Raw genomic sequence first — 21,875 nt, forward strand, 5'->3', positions numbered from 1 at the left:
CCTTCAAGGTGAGACTTCATTTTGTTTTTGTGTTTTCATTGTTAAATAGTAAATAGTAGTTTATTTTTCTTTGTTTACAATTTAAATATTGAATATATTATTCATACATGCAAATTGCAAATTATTTCAATTTGTAGCCTAGGGCTTTGAAATTAATTATGTTGTTGATTTCTGCCTCTTTGCTGCTATCTTATGATGATGCTATCTTTGATTTATTGCTGTTATAAGTTACATAAGGTGTTGTTGTTAGGCATGTTATATTGGCTGTTTTTTAGCATCATAAAGATGGATCTAATCATGTTAATTTCACATTAAGGTTACTTAATACCATAGATGACAAACTCGCCGAATACTCGGCGAGTCACAAAAACTCGCCGAGTTTTTGCCCCTGGCGAGTAGTAACGACTTCTACTCGCCAGGAAACTCGCAGAGTTTTTGGCAAAAACTCGCCCGTGTTTTGTATACAGCCGAAAACGGCTTAAAACTCATTTGTTTTTTTGTTTTTCAATTGTGTTTTGGGCTGAGAAGGGGGAAACTCATTTGGAAGGCTTGGAAGGTGATTTGGGGTGGTTATTGAGTGATTTGAAGGGGATTTGAAGGGAAAATCAGATTCCAAGTAAGTTTTTTAATTTTTTTTCTATGCTTTTTTAAAACAATTTGTTTATTTTTTGTTGCATTTAGATTGATTACAAATGATTCCTAGGTAGTCTAAATCATTTCTAAGTTATTTACACAAGATTTAACACAATTCTTGTTGAATTTTCACAATTTTTTTGAAGAATCTAGTTTTCAAAAAAAAATTCAAACCCTACTTTTTTTAAAAAAAAACTTCGAATGATGTCTAAATTTATTTAAACTAATGTAGATAGTTTGCTTAGTGCTAAATTGTTTAACTAAAATGTTAATTTTTTTTTGCACTTTGTATGTGTAGGTTAAGTAAGCATTAATCATGGCAAGGGAGCAATGGCCACTAGATCCATGCCCAGCTGGATTTATAGGCACCCGTCCTAGAGGTGCTAGAGATGGGGCATGGAGGTATGCCTATGAGGGACCCGATCCTGGGTCAATTATATGCATACAGTGTGAGAGAATACTTCATGGAGGCATCAACCGCCTCAAATACCACCTTGCAGGAATAGATAGGCATGATGCTAGAGCATGCCCTGGGACCAATGAAGAAATAAAAAGACAAATGAATGCCCTACTTGCAGCTGGGGAAGAGAAGAAACTGCAAAGGGAGAGGGCAAAACTAGCCATGAGATCAGCCATAGCTGAATCTCAAGGTGTTTCTATTGACCTTGAAGAGGAAGAAGAAGCACTTGAGGGCATAGTGGGCTCTCGGCGTGGCCCACGTATCCGCAAACCGACCATCAGCTCACCCATTGCTTCTGCTTCCTCTAGTAGAGTACCTGGCCGGGGCCCTGTTCCTCTTCCATCACAACGATCAGGTTCGATAGGTGATTATTTTGTGCCCAGAAACACACCTGGAGGACAACCATCATTAGAGGCTAGTGGATGGAATAAGGAGGTACATGAGAAAACTGACATTGCAGTTGCTGATTTTTGGTACTTCAACAACATTGCATTCAATGTGGCGGAGAATGCTTATTGGTTGAATTTGGTGACTGCTATGACAGTTTCAGGAAAGGGGTACAAGGCCCCTTCTCGCAGGGATTTGAGTGGGAGGTTAGTAAATTACTACATAGTCCACTTGATTTCATTTTTAATTATTTTTTAGATTTCTTGTTTATTAAATCAAAATTGTGTACTAATACCTAATTTCACTTTGCATTTACAGGTTGCTCACAAATGCAGTTGCTAGGGCAAGAGAAGTGATGGAGGATCAAAAAATTGATTGGGCAAATTATGGCTGCACCATTCTTTCTGATGGGTGGACAGATGGCAAGAACCGCACCATCATCAATTTTTTGGTCGCTTGCAAGGACAATGTAGTGTTCTTGAAATCTGTCGATGCCTCCAACAAGGTGAAAAATGCAGAAACATTGGCTGGAATGTTGGAGCGTGTCATCATGGAGGTGGGGGTAGAGAATGTGGTGCAAATCATCACAGATAATGCAGCAACATATGTGTCAGCAGGTAGAATCCTTTTGAATTATCACTTTTAGGCATTAACAATATTCTCATTTGTTGTGGGCTTTGTTTTACTTGGTTGCATATTTCTTAAGAATAAATTCTTCTTTTGCAGGAAGAATCCTCCAAGAGAGGCACCCCACTCTTTTTTGGACACCTTGTGCAGCACATGTCCTTGACCTTCTTTTGGAGGACATAGGAAAACTTGAGTGGGTGACTCCAGTTGTGGAAGATGCAAGGAGGATCACTAAATATATCTACAATCACCCTTGGGTCCTAAATTTGATGAGACAACACACGCAAGGGAAAGATTTGGTGAGAGCTGGTGTCACAAGGTTTGCAACGATTTTCTTGACGTTGCAAAGCATTCTTGCTGCATTGACTTCTTTGAAACAAATGTTTGTGAGTGGAGAATGGCTTAACTCACCTTATTCAAAGAAGCCTAAAGGAGAGGCTATCGCATGCATAGTCTTCGACAACCAATTTGCACAAAGGGCTGCAGAGATTGTGAAGGTTGTTACTTCAAAACTTTAATTTTTAAATTTTAGTTATTCTTGATTCAAGTCTCTCATTACTAATTTGTAACTTCATTATTTAAATTTTGATCTTTTTGTAATTTGTATTTTTCAATTGTAGGTGTCAGAGCCCTTGGTTCGAGTTCTTCGCTTGGTGGATGGGGATAAAACCCCAATGGGATATCTTTATGAGGCCATGGATAGGGCCAAAGAGTCTATCAAAAATTACTACAAGGGGGATAGGCTCAAATTTGATCCCATTTGGGAAATTGTTGATAGGAGGTGGAACAATCAGCTCCACCAACCCATTCATGCAGCAGGGTACTTCCTCAACCCTCGTTTTAGGTTCGGGGGTTCTTACTCAGATTCGAATGGAGAAGTCATGGAGGGCCTCAGTACATGCATTGAGAGGATGGTACCTGATGTTGAGGAGAGAGACCTCATTGTGAGTGAGCTCCAAAATTATGAGGGAGGAAGGGGTAAGCTATTCTCTTCAGAGCTGGCTAGGAGAGGAAGAACCACTCAAACCCCAGGTATAACATTTGCCATTTGGATTTTGGGATCTAAAGACTAAAATGATTGATAAATTATGTTTTCTCTTTTCTCTTTGCTTTCTAACTTTTCCATTTTATTTATTTTGCAGATGCTTGGTGGCAAAATTGGGGTGGAAACACCCCACATCTCAAAAAATTTGCCCTCAGAGTCTTATGTCAGCCTTGCAGTTCATCCAATTGTGAGCGCAATTGGAGCTTGTTTGAAACAATCCACACGAAGAAGAGGAGCAAGTTAGCGCAGAAACGGCTCAATGACCTTGTCTACGTGCAATATAATCTTCAATTGCGCGTAAAGAAGGTAGAGGAACTAGAAGGTGGTCCAATTGACTTGGATGATATAAATCCTTACAGTGATTGGACATCACAGGAGCAGCCTCCATTGTTTTCCGACACTGACATCACTGATTTGGAGAGGCAGGCTATGGAGGAGGGGGGTGGATTTGGTTTCAGGCTGGATGACATTGAGGAGGATGAGGATGAGGATGAGGATGAGGATTCATTGCCAGTGCCAGAGGCAGGTGGAGACATAGCTTCATCCAGGATGGAGAATGAGTCTCAATCAACCATACCGAGCGAGGAGGCACAGTCACGCCCAGTCCCACAGCAGACTTATACGACTAGACAGTCTAGACCCTCTAGTTCTACCTCTCCCCATGTTTTTGCTAGAGCTGGGAAGAGGAAGTTGTAATTGTAATTTGTGATGATGTATTTACTTTTGGTTTTACAAAAACTATTTACTAATTTACTATTTTGCTTCAGGCTTCCAGCCATCAGCATTCCTCATGAGGATGCGATTTTGTAGACACTTTGCATTTAAATATATCTAGAATCAGCTTGTTTCTTTTGTGTTATCATTTATTGACTCTTTGGATGCATCTTCTCATTAAAAATTGCAAAAAAAATGCGTTTTTTACTAAGTTTAAGCGTGTTTTTAAGTTGCCGAGTTTTTCCCGAGTTTTCGCCGAGTTTTTTTCCCAAGGGCTTGGCGAGTTGAGCCGAGTCGCGAGTAGTTCAACTATGCTTAATACATTTGCATAAAAAATTCAGATTTTCATATGGTAATAGTCCAAGCTTGCTATCTCACCAATTGATGTAATAACATGAGAACAAATCTTTAATGTTAATTTATTGGATAGAGATTGAATATTTCCCAACAAAGAAAACATCCCTAATCAGATATCAATGATGGATTAGACAAGGTCAAAGCACATAGAAGACACATACACAAAGGATTGCGTAGTTTCACCAAAAATAGGGATACACAACCACTTCTTTGATTCTACAATTATCATTTTTAAATGGACTGCAACATTCTTAATCAAAGTTGCAATTCTTTGGATGAATTTGTGGATGCAGTATCCAACATCTTGCACGCCAATGCCCACCCTTCTTGCAAGGAGTGCACAAATGATTAACGATATCTTTGGACAAATTCCTTTTTCTCTTGAAGGATTTTGTTTTTTCATCGGTGGAATTTTTCTTCCAACACTTCGCCAAACAATGGTTGCTCAAAACACAAAATGAACATGGATAAGCATCCCAACAGTCTTGAACTAGATGGCCATTGCTTGTGCAAGTTTATTGTGTTGATAATACTTGTTGTGACATTTTCACACATCACCCCATTGCAAATGGGGACCCCCCACTTTTCGCTTTGCTTAGGTTTCTTAGTTAGGTTGTCTTCAAGCTTGGTAGTGGTCGTAGTTGTTAGCCTTTGCTAGTAAGAGAAGGTATGTTGTGTGAATGACAAGGTTGAAGGATGTTGCTATGTTGCAAAGTTGTCGAAATCAAGTGTTGTCAAGGGATGTCAAGGTTGTCAATGTTGCTAAGGTTGCTAGGTCATTGCAAAGTGTTGTTGTGAGTGGATTAAAGGGTAGGGAGTGGTAAGTTGGCTTGTAATTCCATTAGGAACTGCAAGCAAAGCACCTAGGGTCATGAATTTCAAGATCATCTTTTGCAAGGTCTAAGGGGCGAAAATTGTGAAAATTTGCCTAAGTTTGGGGTCAACCCCTTCATTTCATGTATAAACTTTGGTAAGGCTACCCTTCATATGCGCCCAAGCTTAAATGTGACTGTGTTTGATGAAGGGGGGAGATTCATGTGTATTTTATGCAAGGCACCCTTCAAAATCTGCTCCATGTGTGATTTTGTGCTTGACACCACCTTGTATGCGCTCATTCTCTTTCCTTGTGCATTTGAAGGCTCTAAACCCGCCATGTTTTGTGCATATACATATCCTAAACCCACTCTACATTGTATTAATGCATGCCAACCCATGAGGTGCGCTCAACTTGCACTAAGTTACACAAGCCTAGCCTTAAACCCTGCCATATCAAGTTTGTGCAATTGAAGGTTAAAATCCCACCATATCAAGTCATTTTGTGCAAGCACACCTATATGTGCTCAAGGACAAATTTATGCATGAACAACTCCTACATGTGCTCACCTTTTATGCAAGGTAGTCTTTAGATACACTCAACACAAAAAATGTGCAATGCAACACTTAAAACCCGATCAGGCATCATTTTTGTGCAATTGCATTATGAGATCCCGCCTTAGATTGTGTATGAATTTATCTTAGATGTGCCAACACTCAGTTTTGTGCAAGTGGATCCTTTGAATGTGCTCTAGCCCTTGATTTATGCATGCCACCTATCCATATGCGCTTTGTACAAATTGTGTAAGCATACACATAATGTGCACTCAGTCACCTTCTGTGCATTCATACCCTTAGAATGCGCTCATTGAGGGGGTTAAAACCTAGGAAATTAGACCTGCAAAACACAAATTCAGACCTTAAACAATGAAAATTAGTTGTTGGAAGAGGTGAAATGGTGATCACCCCCTTAAAGCCTAAACTCAGACCTTCCGACTTGGAAATCAGATTAAGAGTGATGAAAATTTTTAAGGTAAGGATTATGCATGCACACATGCTAATACTGCCCTATATTGTTTTGTGCACATGGATGTTTCATATGCTCTATAAGAAGTGAATTCAGACCTTGGAAGATATGAATCAGACCTAAAGGAGGTTAAAATCAGAGCGAAGGCATCAAAATCAGATATTGGAACATGTAAATCAGACTTAGAATTCGCTAGGCAGAGAAGAACTAGGATGTTGGGATGAGAATTGGGTTGATATGACCTTGCTGGATGTCATACTTATATCTCTCAAGAGGGGAAAATGAATTGCAAGAAGATGCAGCCAACCTACACCCAAATTTGTACACAGACACCTTGAATGCGCTATGCAAGCATGGGTCTTGAATGCACTGAGTTTGTGCAAAATAATCTCAAGAATCCGTTCTTATTTATGCAAGAGGATCCCCAAAAATTCACTCAGGGATTGGAAACCAAGGTCGGCCCTAATATGAAGGTGAAATTTAGGTTTTAAAGGGGCAAAGTGAGTATGTTCAACCATCTAGGTCAGCTGGATGGTGGGGAGTGTAAATGAAAGGGTGTGGAGAGGTATAAAGGAGACATCAATTTGGAGTCTGGACATTCAGTCATCCAATTCAAAATAAGTTAAGGAGCAGAATTAGGAAGCAGGTCTGCAAATAAAGGCAGAGAATCAGATTGGATTTATTGGTTTTCATGAATTATGATGCATTCTTACTTGTGTTGCCTTTCATTCACAATGTGTTTGTTTTCCTTTTTCAGGTTTTGAGGATGCGACTTGGAGAGAAGACTTAAGGAGGGGTGAATGATCATTAAGGCAATGTTGCTCTACAAGTCACAACATCGACACATTCAAGGCAAATCAACATGAGGGGAAGGACAAGGTCTACCAATTCAAGGTGACACTGCAAGACTAGCTAGCAGTCCCTCCCTAAGAAGATATCATACAATTCCAATCAAAGGAGAGTGCTAATTCACATTGCTCTTGCAATTCCACCCTAGTCAAGGATATGTGGTTAAGATTGATGTCCAAGGAGGTTTGTATGCAATGATGATCAGTACTTCACAAAGCAAGAGAGCAAAATTACTCAAGAGGGACTTACAACTTCAAGGATGCAACTATACATAAGGATTACTCTACAAGTTTAGGGTCTTCAACATGAGGAGCTTACAACATCAAGGTATTCAAATGAAGATCAAGGGAATTTCGCAATCACCTTGAATTTCCTTCAAAAATCCAAGGTGACTGCCGGTACAAGGGGAGATCAATGGAGATTACCTCACAATGAGAGACTCTACATTCAAATACACCACATGGAAAGACCTCCATTATACATGAAGATACTTCCCCACATCGAAGCAAGGAATTCGGGTTAGGATCAAGCATCATCAGGTCGAAGTGCAAACCAAGGCTAGGATTCCCAAGTTAGAGAATGGAAATACAAGGATGATTGAGCAAATAGTTTCAGAAGAGTTAAGTAAAGTTAGAAAGTCAGCTTGATTGCAAAGATGATACAATTTGGGAATATGCCCCATCTTCTTCACATTGAGCAATTGGATAATGTCGAGTATCAAGAGATAAGGCTCCATCACAAACACTTTGTGATGATCTACAGGAGCAAGCAGCACATGGCACTCCATTGGAGATTGTTCCATGCATAGCAGCAAAAAATGTTTGGTGAAAAATCGGAAAATAAAAGTATTAAGATTTTTTGAAAAACAGGAAAAAGTTGGATTTAAAAAAATTATATTATTATTATGTTATAATAATTATATTATATTAATACATTATAATTATTTTATTTATTATAATATAATAATAATACAACAATTATTGTAGAAACATAATAAAATAATATAAGAATTATGTTATATTAATATATTATAAATATTATATTATATTATTGCAATTATTATACTATTATTATAGTTTAAATATAAATGAATAAAAGAGTAAACGAAATAAAAAAATATTGCTTCTGCCATGTCATTGTTGAGATTTAGGGTTTGCGAGCTTGCACATGCACAACAATCAATAACAACCTTCAAGCTCACGCTCCCACTTTGGATGAGTAAGCATGGAAGTTCAAGAATTTATCGGCTCACCCTATGCAATGAAGTCTCGAATATAGATTGAAATTTGGTGTTGTAGTTCTTGAAAGGATGAATCATGCAAGAACCTCGTCGAAAATTATGGAAAAATCCTATTGAAAACTGTGTCAAAAATCATGTGGAAAAACCCTATTCAAAATCGCAGGTAGAAACCCTCTAAAAAGTTCTAATTATACTAGAAAAACCAGGCAAAAATGAGAGAGAATAGATCAAAAGCTGTAGTCAACAACATTTCACAAAAAAATGTTTTTTTTTTTAAGGAAAAAAAGGGGAATTTCGTGAATTCACGATTAATCACGATTTTTCCAAATTTTAACCGATTTATTCTTCTATGGTTCCATGTATCTAACCTCATCACTCATTTGTCAGCATTTAAGGACATGTGTCCAGTTTATTGTAATTATTTCATTGGCTAGAATGAAGTATGTTGTTACTAATCCTAATTAAGGTTTTATTATTAAATCTTGGCCATTGATTTCAAACTGATATGAGCCTTTGAATTTTAATGAGACCTCTATATAAGGCGTATTCCTCTCATTTGTAATAGTTAATAGTTCAGTAACAGAAGCAATTAGTAGTTAGTAGTAGAGTAGGAGGAAACTCGAAGTTGTTGCTAAGACTCTTTGAATTTAATACATGTTTTTCATTGAAGCATGGTGGATGTCTATGTGTTGTTTCTACATGTTACATGGTTTCTTGTTACTTCTCAAATTTAGATAAAGTTCATTGATTATAATGGAGAAGTGTAATGACATGTGATGGAATATTTGGTTCATACTTTTGTGGTTTGTTGATTGTATGCTACATTGCAAAGTTAGCTTGAACCTCGTTAAGCACGAGTTCAATTGTGGATCTTCATTTGAATTGCGCTAGTCTTGGGTATTTGATGAATGTCTATAGTATGAAAATTCTGCATTAGCCTTTGGAGATTGCATCAATTTTGTGTAGTTGTTTCTGCATGGCAAAGCAAGGCTTGATTATGGAATCTGTCTATCAAAGCATCATCCTTTATTGTCATTTTCCTTCGTATTAAATCAGATCTCTTAACCCTCATCTCCTTTTATCTTTATTTTCCAAGTAAGTTAATTTAGTTTCTAGGTTCCAGCAGTGTTTGTTGTCGGCATAAATTGCCTGTTGTTATGTTTGATAATATTTGTTATCCGACAATGTATTAATTAATTGTATTGAGTGGGTTGTTAGTCTCGGGTAGTTATGTGTCGGTTGGTTGACGGTTGTGTACCTCCCGGCAACCGTTGGGTCCTTTAAATATGTCATGTACTGCCAAGGAAGGCGAATGGTATTGTCGGATCTATTGTAATCTTCGGCCGACCATCTTTGGTCTCTTCTCTGTAATAATTGAATGTGCGAATAAAGATATATTTTACTGTCGTGTTTGGTATGCATTGTCATGTACATTATTATTCCCTGTATTTAATTTACCAGTTGTAGCGGTAAACATTTTGGCGCCATTGCCTTAAAAGAAATCGAGTCAGCCTTGAGTGATTCATGTCCATAGATCCCATGAAAGGTGAGAAGAGGCCACAGGGTAGTCAAGACCAAGCAATTAGGTGATCCGTTGACCCTCAGCCGGAGGGAGCATAGAGACGAGTCGAAGCCTAGAAGTACTCGGAGTGTTGGGACGCTAGAGGTGGACATGTAGAGGACGTGCGTGTGTCTAAGAGTGTAAGGAAAGCATCGGAACGTAGTGGTTGGAACAGTTCACTCAGGTCCGACACACCTAGAAGTACTCGAAGTGTTGGGGACGTTGAAGGTGGAAGTGTAGAGGACGCCTGCATGGCCGAGAGTGCAGGGAAAGCACCGGGACGTAGAGGTCGAAACAGTCCACCCAGGTCCGGCACACAAGGCGAATACACACGTACCTTTCGAGTGAAAACAATGTTGAACACCTAGGAGAAGCAAAAACTGCCGAAGTTCACAGGAGACGGGTCGGAGGATCTGGTACGGCATTGCAAAACATGCATAACCATTTGGGAGGCAAATGGCCAAGATGATAGGGACTACTGGTTGAAGGTATTTCCCGCCACCCTTCAGGGGATCACCATTGACTGGTACACAGACCTCGACACCCAACACAAGGTGAGATGGAGTGATCTGAAGGGGGCGTTCCAGGAGGAATTCAAACTCTTGAGCGATGATAATGAGATAGTGGCCGAAATCTATAATACTATGCAAGGGAAAAATGAGAGTATACGCGCTTACAACCGTAGGCTCAAAGAACTGTTGAACAAGATGGAAAACCAGCTAGCCAACGGGTTGAAGAAGAGGTGTTCACAGAGGGATTGATACCCTCACTGCGCAAGAAGATGAAAGTAGTGCCTCTGTCCTCATACGCCGATGCGTACAATCGAGCGATGAACATCGAGAGTGAAAATAAAACCTCCTCCCGAGAGAAGAGGAAGACTGATGATGATGAGAGCACCAAAGGTAGCAGTGACGAAGAATCCAAAACCATACGAGCCCTTCGACGGGATATGTTGAGAATGATGAAAGAATTGAAGGCTGAGAAAGGAACCAGCAATGAAGGTAATGAACTATGGTGTATTGAGTGCAAAAGGGAGGGGCACACGAAAGGTAATTGTCCTAGAAATATGTTTTGTGAAATTTGCCAAGTGTTGGGGCATTCAATCAAGGAGTGCCCGTACAATTTGAAGATGAGAAGTACACAAGTACTCTTCACACAGGGAGAGTCCTGCCCATCGAAATCACAGAATGTATCACCAAGTGGTTATGGAAATCAATGAGGCGAAACCAAATACAGAATGACTCCAAAGGACGTCCTATCATACAGTGCCGACAATGTAGTGAATGGGGACACTTTGCAAGAGACTGCCATAACAAGAAAGACAACATACAATTATTGTGCAAATGGTGTGGACCAGGTGACCATGAAAACACCAACTGCTCGAATCAGAATATGCTGGACGTGGAGGAACAAGAGGACGTAGTTTTGGCAATCACAAGAGAACAATCAAAGAAGGCGATGTATTCAAACTCTGGTATGAAAAAGGAACAAGCCGAAGTAGAACAAGTGTTGGTGAAGGAACAAGTAACTTCCAATGGAACTACAAGTATGTCATTGCGAGAGTTAGAGAAGAACATAGTCCGACAGGTGCTACAATCAACCGTACCCATCAAGGTGGCAGACCTTCTTCAAACTATGTCATAACTGAGAATGGCAATTGCCAACACAGTCAATGATGACACAGTCATCCAGAAACAATGTAAGCCACATGAGGAGGAACTGACAGGAAAACCATCAGGCGAAGGGAACGAGTCCAGTGATCCAATGTTGTTGATGGTGAGCATCAGGAGGAAGCCGACGGTTGTCGAGATGGAAATAATGGGGAAGAACTTGACAAACACACAAACACCATTGTCGATGGAGGCTCGAGAGTAAATGTACTGCCAGAAGACACATGGAAATGTCTGGGGAAGCCGAATCTTTGGCTGCCAAGCTTCCACTTGGTAGGTGCCGATCAGCACGACATCCAGCCGTTGGGAACATTGATGGCACAAAAAGTAATGATTTGGACACAAAAAACCTTCTTGGACTTTGTAGTCATCTGGTTACAGAAGGAGGTGGACAATGCACTCCTCGGGAGGGGATGGTTGGTTACTGCCAAGGTGAATCATCACTGGAAGCGAAACACACTCTCGATCGAGAGTGACGGGAGGAAGCATGTCATTGACTTGAGGAACCAGGTAGTGAGTGTGGGGAAGGCCATACAAAAAAACCATATACATGTCGTACCATAGGCGAGTGTGGAGAAGGCCGTATAGAAAAACCATGAACATGTCGTACGGAGGAAAAGTTGAATCGTACGCAAGCATTGCTAGGCCGTACGGAGGAAGAGTTGTGTCGTGGGAGAGAAAAGTTGAACCGTACGCAAGGATTTCTAGGCCGTACGAAGAAAGAGTTGCACTGTGGGAGAGAAAAGTTGAACTGTACGCAAGGATTGCTAGGCCGTACAAAGGAGGAGTTGCATCGTATGAGATAATTCTTGAGCCGTACAATGGAAGTATCGTACCATACAGTGAAAGTGTTGAGTTGGATGAAGGGAGTCTCAAGCCACACACCTATGCATCGTACAATCAAGAGAGAAGCACAAGCCTGTACAAAAGAACAAGTCTGTATGCAAGGAGAATAAGCCCATATGGAAGGAGAACAAGTCAAAAAACACAATACCCGTATAGGAGAATACGCCTTGATCAGAATTTTGACTTCATTGGCCTCGTTCTTGACGTCTTAAAAAAGCAGAAAATTGATGTGCTGCCCCAAGACCCCCGCAAGGAGCGCTGCCCCTTGACCCCGTTGGGGGCATTGTGTAATGTCCCCTTCTCGCTGATGTCCTTCCAGTGGTCCATTAGCCTATTCCTGAGACCCGTAGGCTAGGTGGAATGAAGAATGAGGGTCAAGCATTAATGAGGCGAGAACTTACTATTTTTAGTAAGTCAGGGGTTGGCCATTTTGGTGATACTGTCCTACTAAGCTCTCCATGCTCTGTCATTGGGCGCGAACATCATGCTTTTCAGAGCAGTAGTTCATGACTTACTATTTTTAGTATGTGACAGTATGGCATATTTCTATTTTTGGCAGTGGACGGGGTCCTGATCCTGCAGCAGTTCAGTGGTCCTCCTGGTTTTGACAATAATCAGTATTGGAGTCATAAATGACATAATTAAATATTATTTCCTTATCCTAAGGTTCAATATTTAATTAATTTGATTAGTTACTACTGATTTATTGATTTTGGAAATAGTGCATAATATCTCCTAAGTGCTAGGCGAATTTTATGTCTAGTAGGGGACGTCAAATTGTCAATGGAGATATTATTTTATTTCATCTCAAGTGTTTGCTAAGCAAAAATCGTGGTCCTTGCTGTTTGGCGTGAGGTTTGACTTGAGGAATGGCGCCATCCTTGGGGTCCACGTGAGAAGTAATGAAATGCAAATGGGAAAGTTGAATTTGAAGCATTTGCATTTGAATTTGGTGATGTTGAGGTTATAAATAAGAGCCTTGGGCTCCCATTCTTGGCATCTTGAAAATTTGCATTGTTATGTTGCCGGATTGGCATCAAAACTTTGAGGCTTCGGAGTGCGGCTCCCTAGTGCTTCCCCGTTTCATACTTGAAATATAGTACCTAGCTATGTGTTGTAATCTATCATACTCTCAGTGCGTATCTTAGTCCTTTTTGGTGTTTGGAGCAATTTTGGAATTTGCTAGTTTCCCTGTGGCTGAACTACATTTTGATCATACCTCTCTGTTGGAGTGACTGACCGTTATGGGTATTGGCTCATTCATCCTTCCTAGTACTAGCGATTTACACAGTAAGTTTGTGGCATCTTTGGTTGAGCATTGAATTTATTAGATAAAATTGAAATTCCTTAGCTAGGCGTGGGGTTCTGAAGTGCATTGGGATGCGTGCCAAGTTAATAAGGGAGTTATGATAGCTTGTTTTTGGTTGGTTGTCATCGTAGCTAGCCTAGTGTGGGTTTGGGACTGATTTTGGGTGTTTTGGATAAGTATTGAGAGAGTTGTGAGTATTTTATTGATTTCTTAGGCTACTGGTTTTGCAATTCCAGCCTGCAGATTTGATGTTAGCAGAATTTCACGTTCTTATTTGGATATTCCGCATTACTCTCTTCTCATATCATCTTTATTATTGTAAGGTTAAGTAGTAGTACTACTAACCAATTCTAATTTGTAATTCTCACCCCGCTGAAAAGTGGAAGAGGCTGGTTTGCCGCCTAGTTTCAAGTAAATTGTAATTCAGTCCTCCCACTGCATAAGTGGTCAAGTGATGTCTGAGTGTAATGGTTCTCCCGCTGCATAAGCGGTTGAGTTGAGATTGTTATGTAATTTCAGTCCTCCCGTTGAAATATTGCGGTTGAGTGATTTGTGCCTTTGTGTGTCTCTCTTGGCTGGTTCACTGCCAAGTTTCTTGTATTCCTGCTGGATAAGCAAAAGGGGCTGGCTTGCCGCCCAAGCATTGTATTGTTTTCAGTTATTTGAAGCTAACGATCCCCTTAACACCATATGCTCTCACCTTCCCACATTGGGCCCTTGGTGATTAGAAAGTGGAAGGGTTGCTTTTCCAGCATGTTTCAGTTTATGCTTTCTAACCTTAACGGGTTATCTGTTTGTGGATGACTATTGTTGGCCTAAAAAACAAAAAAAAAAATAACTGGGATATTACAGTGGTATTAGAGCTGGTTTTCCTGCCAGCCTGTGAGTTTCAGTGGGTTCAGAAGTCTCCATGAGTGACAGAGACGTCAGATACTACAACCGGGAGTATAAGAGACAGTAGTTTCAGATTCCGATAGTACCGGAAGAGGACACATTTTTAGAAGTACTGAGGAACAGAGGGAAGGATTTAGATTCTTCAGACTCAGTGGATTCAATGGCAGATAAGACTACAAAACAGAATGAGGCACCTGATAAGAAGGCTGAGAGACAATTCAATGCCATGATGGACATGATGTCTCTACTGCTGGCCAAACTTAACCAGAACGTTGTTGGGACCCCTAACGAACCCAACAATGGACCAAAAGCCAGCACTTCTAATGCTCCTGTAGGTAATGGAAATGGGAGTAACAATGGAGGTTCAGCCCCAAGACCTTTACAACCTGTATTTCTGTCAAGAGAAGTACAACAAGCTGAAACAAAGATACCTACAGCTGATGAAATAAGAAATAGCTTCATGGAGTATGCTTCTCTCCTTGGTGAGATCCGAGATATCCTAACTCTGGATCAGTTTATGGATCAGAAAATGAAGAGGAAGGAGGAATGACTATAAGTTTGCTGCCCCAAGAGATTATCAGCAAGCTCTTGGAAGAGTGACCTTAGCACACTTTGATGGAAGTGCTAAGAGCACAGCTAGAGCATGGGTGCAGAAGTTGGACAATTACTTGTCCTTGAGGCCTATGTCGGAAGATGCCATCAAGTTTGCTACCTTGCACTTGGATGGAGTGGCCCACGAATGGTGGTACCATGGGTTGGTCACCCTTGGTCATAACTTAATCACCACCTATGCTGATTTCACCAACAAGCTGATTGAGAGATTTGATACCAAGGATCCAGAGATGAAGTTTAGAGAACTTGCACAACTCAAGCAACAAGGTTCGTTGGACACTTATGTAACTAAATTCCAAAATCTATCAGTTATGGTAAGTAGCATCTCTGAGAAGCGGTTAGTTGTCCTTTTCACTGAAGGACTTGAGGAACCTTTGAAAGGTTGGGTTAAAGCATTTGATCCACCCACCTTGGCAGAAGCTATTAAGAAATCTCAAAGCATGGAGTTGGCTACCCCAAGGAATAAAACTCAGTCCAAGCCTTTTCCTTTCAGAAAGGATAAGAAGAAGTTCACAAATTAGACCAAGAGGTTCCCTCCGCGTATGGACGATGAGCTCCGTCAAGAGCTCTGGAGAAAGAATCTTTGTTATTCTTGCAAAGAACCTTGGGCCCCCGGACATAAGTGTCATGGAAAGGGTAGTTTGCATCAGATGGAGTGCTATTCTGCGGATGGATCAGATTCTGAAATTTCATAACGACAAACTGATGTTGAGAACGAGTATGAAGAGGCTCTTGAAGGGTCTGAATTTGGGTCAGAAGATAGAGGAGTGGTTGCTCAACTCTCGAGCATTCACAAAAATGAGTCCTTTAGAGTTTGGGGTGTGATTGGAGAGCATCGTGTCATTGCTCTCATTGACACAGGAGCAACACACAACTTCATTGATGAGAGGATTGTTGCTAAAAGGGGACTAGTGGCAGAGGAAGTTGAGGGCTTCAAAGTCATGGTAGCAAATGGCTCCACTATATCCTGCAACCGAATGATTTCTAACATGTCTCTGAAGTTGGGAAATCATGAAATCAGAGATGATTTCTTTGTGGTGAGCATTGGTGGGACTGATGATGCAGCCCTCAGGATTCAATGGCTGAGACCTCTTGGTGAGGTCACACTAAACTTACAAACCATGGAGCTGAAATTCATATCTGAAGGAAAGAAGGTAGTATTGAGAGGAATGTCGCATGGTGGACTTAAAGTTGTATCCTTGAAAAGGATGGAAAGGCTGATCCGCCATAATCAAGTGGAGTGGGCAGCAAAGTGTTTGATAATGCCTTCAAATCCATTGATAGACAAGGGCAGCTATTCCTCTGACATTCAAGCAATGATCACGGATAGAAGTAAGGTCATGGTCATGCCCTCAGAACCACAAAAAGAGAATTGGAATTATCCTAAAGACATTCAAGCCTTGATAACCAAAAAGAAGTAAGGTGTTTGAAAACCCACCTCCTGGCAGACCCCCTGAGAGAGGTGCCGAACACATCATTGAGCTTGAAGAAGGAGCTAAGCCAGTTATGACTACTCCTTACTGGTATCCTAAGAAGCAGAAGGATGAGATTGAGAAAGCGTTTCAGGAATTGCTTGACATGGGTTACATACGGCCTAGCAAAATCCCCTTTGCTTCGGCTGTTGTTTTGGTGAGAAAGAAGGATGGGACCGTGCGCATGTGTGTGGATTACAGAGCCTTGAATCAAAAAACCATCAAGAATCGGTATCCTATTCCGAGAATTGATGAGCTCATTGACAAGCTACATGGTGCAGTGTTCTTCTCCAAGATTGACCTCAAGTCGGGGTATCATTAGATTAGAATGAGAGCTTCGGATGTGGAGAAGACCGCTTTCAGATGCCACTTTGGGCATTTTGAGTTTCTAGTCATGCCCTTTGGCTTGACTAATGCCCCCGCTACATTTCAGTCATGTATGAACAGAATCTTCCAAGAACAACTAAGGAAGTTTGTTTTGATATTCTTTGATGACATACTCATATTCAGCAAATCTTGGAAAGAACATTTACAGTACTTGGATGAGGTGTTAAGCATATTAGAATCCGAATCCCTATTTGCCAAGGAGTCCAAATGTGAGTTTGGGATGGAAGAGTTGTTCTATGTTGGTCACATTATCAGTGCAGGTGGTGTGAAGGTGGATCCTAAAAAGATTAGAGCCATCATTGATTGGCCTTCTCCTGAGAACATAACACATTTGAAGGGATTTTTGGGTTTGTGTGGGTTTTATCGGAGGTTTGTGAAGGGATATTCTCAGTTGTCTGCCCCCCTCACAGATCTTATGAAGAAAGGAGCTTTTGAATGGTCCGAAAAGGCACAGACAGTGTTTGAGCGGTTTAAGGGGATCATGAGTTCCTGCACTGTTTTGGCGTTGCTTGATTTCACCAAACCTTTTGAGCTGCAGTGTGATGCATCTGGAGAAGGTGTTGGTGCAGTCCTCATGCAGGATAAGCATCCTATGGTCTTCGAGAGTAGGAAATTGAGAGGTCCTGAAAGGTTACATTCAATTTATGACAAGGAAATGCTTGCCATAATGCATGCCCTTGCGAAGTTTAGGCAGTATGTGGTGGGGAGTAAATTCATTGTTAAGACTGATCACAAGTCTTAAACACTTCATGCATCAGAAAGATTTGAATGAAAGACGGGAGAAGTGGGTGAGTAAGCTGCAGCTTACGATTTCGATATTGAGTATATTAAGGGAAAAAACAATGTTGTGGCAGATGCCTTATCCAGAAGACCCCATTTAAGCTCAATATGCGAGCTTACAGCTGATTGGAGAGAGTTGTTGCTTGCTGATTATGCCAAAAATCAGTTTCCAACCAGCCTTATAAAAGGTACTTTTCATGATGAAAGGTACACATTGGTTGAGGGATTGATACTGTACAAGGGAAGAATCTTCATAGTGGCTGAATCTAAGTTAAAAGAGAAGATTTTGAAGACTTTCCATGACATCCCCCTCGCTGGTCACCAAGGTTATTTCAAAACATATAGACAGATCCGGGAGAGATTTTCTTGGAAGGGACTTAAAAATGATGTTTTGAAGTACATTAAGGAGTGTCATACATGTCAGAGAAACAAAGATGAGCACACTCTACTAGCTGGTTTGTTACAACCCTTGCCTATTCCTGATCAAAAATGGGAAAGTATTTCCATGGATTTCATCACTGGGTTGCCTTGGGCTCAAGGGAAGGATAGTATCTATGTGGTGGTGGACAGACTCACAAAGTTTGCTCATTGCTTTGCCATCACCAGTTCTTTTACAGCAGCTCAAGTTGTTGAAGTGTTCTTTCGGGAGGTGTTCAGATTACATGGGTTACTGAAGAACATTGTGAGTGATAGGGACAGCAAGTTCCTAAGTGCTTTCTGGCAGAAGATTTTTAGATCATGTGGTACTGTTCTCACTCCAAGCACCAGTTATCACCCCCAAACTGATGGGCAGAACGAGATAGTGAATAAGTGGTTGGAAGGTTATCTTAGAAACTGTCTCGGAGCAGCAAAATACATGGGTGAGATGGCTTCACCTACGAGAGTATTGCTACAACTCCTCCTATCACATGTCCATCCGGATGTCACCATTCATGGCACTATATGGTTATGAAGCTCCTAGCTTCGCAGACTTGGTATTTGGTGATAGCAGAACCCCTCAGGCAAAGTCAAGATATTCTGAGGATTTTGAAGGACAATCTCCAGCATGCACAGAATCAGCAGAAGTTGTATGTTGATCAGTAGCGAATTGAGCGCACCTTTGAGGTGGGCGACATGGTTTATTTGAGGCTCCATCCCTACAGACAGTCTACTCTCAAGAAGAGTGGGGTTGAGAAATTGAAGCCACGATTCTATGGGCCTTTCAGAGTCGGCAGGAGGATTGGAGAAGTGGCGTATGAGTTGGAATTGCCAGCAAGCAACAGGATCCATAATGTATTTCATGTGTCTCGCCTTAAGAAGGCCTTGAGACATAATGTTGTTGCTTCAGTTGAGTTACCTCCACTTGATGAGGAGGGAGAGTTGGTTTTGGTTCCTAAAGCTATCCTTGATTTCAGGGAATGGTCTTTGAGGAGAAGAGTGATCAGGGAATACTTGATCAAATGGAAAAATCTACCAGCAGAGGATGCTACGTGGGAAAATGAGGAGATTTTACTACATCCAGCCTTATAGTTGCTTGAGGACAAGCAATTTTGGGGAGGGCGGATTGTAATGTCCCCTTCTCGTTGATGTCCTTCCAGTGGTCCATTAGCCTATTCCTGAGACCCGTAGGCTAGGTGGAATGAAGAATGAGGGTCAAGCATTGATGAGGCGAGAACTTACTATTTTTAGTAAGTCAGGGGTTGGCCATTTTGGTGATACTGTCCTATTGAGCTCTCCATGCTTTGTCACTGGGAGCGAAGATCATGCTTTCCGGAGCAATAGTTCATTTTTTACTATTTATAGTAAGTGGCAGTATGGCATATTTCTATTTTTGGCAATGGACAGGGTCCTGATCCTGCAATAGTTCAGTGGTCCTCCTGGTTTTGACAATAATCAGTATTGGAGTCACAAGTGACATAATTAAATATTATTTCCTTATCCTAAGGTTTTATATTTAATTAATTTGATTAGTTACTACTGATTTATTGACTTTGGAAATAGTGCATAATATCTCCTAAGTGCTAGGCGAATTTTATGTCTAGAAGGGGATGTCAAATTGTCAATGGAGATATTATTTTATTTCATCTCAAGTGTTTGCTAAGCAAAAATCGTGGTCCTTGCTGTTTGGGGTCCACGTGAGAAGTAATGAAATGCAAATGGGAAAGTTGAATTTGAAGCATTTGCATTTGAATTTGGTGATGTTGAGGTTATAAATAAGAGCCTTGGGCTCCCATTCTTGGCATCTTGAAAATTTGCATTGTTATGCTCTCGGATTGGTGTTAGAACTTTGAGGCTTTGGAGTGCGGCTCCCTAGTGCTTCCCGGTTTCATACTTGAAATATAGTACCTAGTTGTGTGCTATAATCTATCATACTCTTAGTGCGTATCTTAGTCCTTTTTGGTGTTTGGAGCGATTTTGGAATTTGTTGGTTTGCCTATGGCTGAAGTACATTTTGATCATACCTCTCCGCTAGAGTGACTGACCGTTATGGGTATTGGCTCATTCATCCTTCCTAGTATTGGCGATTTACAGTGTAAGTTTGTTGCATCTTTGGTTGAGCATTGAATTTATTAGATAAAATCGAAATCCCTTAGCTAGGCATGGGGTTTTGAAGTGCATTGGGATGCATGCCAAATTAATAAGGGAGTTATGATAGCTTGTCTTTGGTTGGTTGTCATCGTAACTAGCCTAGTGTGGGTTTGGGACTGATTTTGGGTGTTTTGGATAAGTATTGAGAGAGTTGTGAGTATTTTAGTGATTCCTTAGGCTGCTGGTTTTGCAATTCCAGTCTGCAGATTTGATGTTAATAGAATTTCATGTTCTTATTTGGATATTCAGCATTTCTCTCTTCTCACATCATCTTTATTATTGTAAGGTTAAGTAGTAGTACTACTAACCAATTCTGATTTGTAATTCTCACCCCGCTGAAAAGTGGAAGAGGTTGGCTTGCCGCCTATTTTCAAGTAAATTGTAATTCAGTCCTCCCACTGCATAAGTGGTCGAGTGATGTCTGAGTGTAATAGTCCTCCCGCTGCATAAGCAGTTGAGTTGAGATTGTTATGTAATTTCAGTTCTGCTGAAATATTGCGGTTGAGTGATTCCTGCCTTTGTGTGTCTCTCTTGGCTGGTTCACTGCCAAGTTTCTTGCATTCCCGTTGGATAAGCGGAAGGGGCTGGCTTGCAGCCCAAGCATTGTATTGTTTCCAATTATTTGAAGCTAACGATCCCCTCAACACCATATGTTCTCACCTTCCGACATTGGGCCCTTGGTGATCAAAAAGTGGAAGGGTTGCTTTTCCAGCATGTTTCAGTTTATGCTTTCTAACCTTAACGGGTTATCTGTTTGTGGATGACTATTGTTGGCCTAAAAAACAAAAACAAAAAATAACTGGGATATTACACGTTGCTCCATAACCCCCATTTGATTTGGCAGGCACACTACAAGTTGGGGGTGTCCAGTCGAAGTCACTGTCTGTCGTTAGTCCTCCCGAATATCACTTGATGTTTGCTTGTCGTTTGGAAGACGACTTTTCTTTGGGGGGGGATGATGTTGTCGGCATAAATTGCTTGTTGTTATGTTTGATAATATTTGTTATCCGACAATGTATTAATTAATTGTATTGAATGGGTTGTCAGTCTCGGATAGTTATGTGTCGGTTGGTTGACGGTTGTGTACCTCTTGGCAACCGTTGGGTCCTTTAAATATGTCATGTACTGCCAAGGAAGGGGCATGGTATTGTCGGATCTATTGTAATCCTTGGCCGACCATCTTTGGTCTCTTCTCTGTAATAATTGAATGTGCGAATAAAGATATATTTTACTGCCATGTCTGGTATGCATTGTCATGTACATTATTATTTCTTGTTTTTAACTTACTAGTTATAGCGATAAACAGTGTTCATAAACGTAAGTCCCCTTGTGATTCCAACAATATCGCATCAAACACACTAAGTCTATCTTGAGCATAAAGTTGATTGTTTGCATTGTAAATCTTGGAGTTATCTTATTTGATCATATTCGTTCAAGAGAGGATAGAATACATAGAATTTTATTTTGTGTTCAAAGTGTCCAAAAAAACACATCAATAATACCCAGCCTCTTCTTTTGGGATGATTTCCTCTCCTGGGAACTCATTTGCAATTTCTTCAATGCTTTTCTCTCATCTCATGGCTTTCCACTAAATGGAGCCAAGTTGTAGTTGCCTATATTGTCA

General features: G+C 40.7%; 2 protein-coding genes across 3 annotated transcripts in view; both read left to right on the top strand.

Annotated features, from left to right (window-relative positions):
* The window catches only part of LOC131027971 (uncharacterized), a 149,038-nt gene that overhangs the window by 101,759 nt on the left and 25,404 nt on the right, over positions 1–21,875 (top strand). The gene's annotated exons all lie outside the window — the stretch shown is intronic.
* On the top strand, positions 863–3,901 carry LOC131029687 (uncharacterized). Its single transcript, XM_057960276.2, has 5 exons — positions 863–1,686; positions 1,799–2,097; positions 2,207–2,604; positions 2,728–3,139; positions 3,250–3,901. The coding sequence occupies exons 1-5, from the start codon at positions 950–952 to the stop codon at positions 3,846–3,848; spliced, it is 2,445 nt and encodes an 814-aa protein (XP_057816259.2). The 5' UTR covers positions 863–949; the 3' UTR covers positions 3,849–3,901.

The sequence above is a fragment of the Cryptomeria japonica genome, chromosome 5, assembly GCF_030272615.1.
Source record: "Cryptomeria japonica chromosome 5, Sugi_1.0, whole genome shotgun sequence".
In the NCBI taxonomy this organism is placed as follows: Eukaryota; Viridiplantae; Streptophyta; class Pinopsida; order Cupressales; family Cupressaceae; genus Cryptomeria; species Cryptomeria japonica.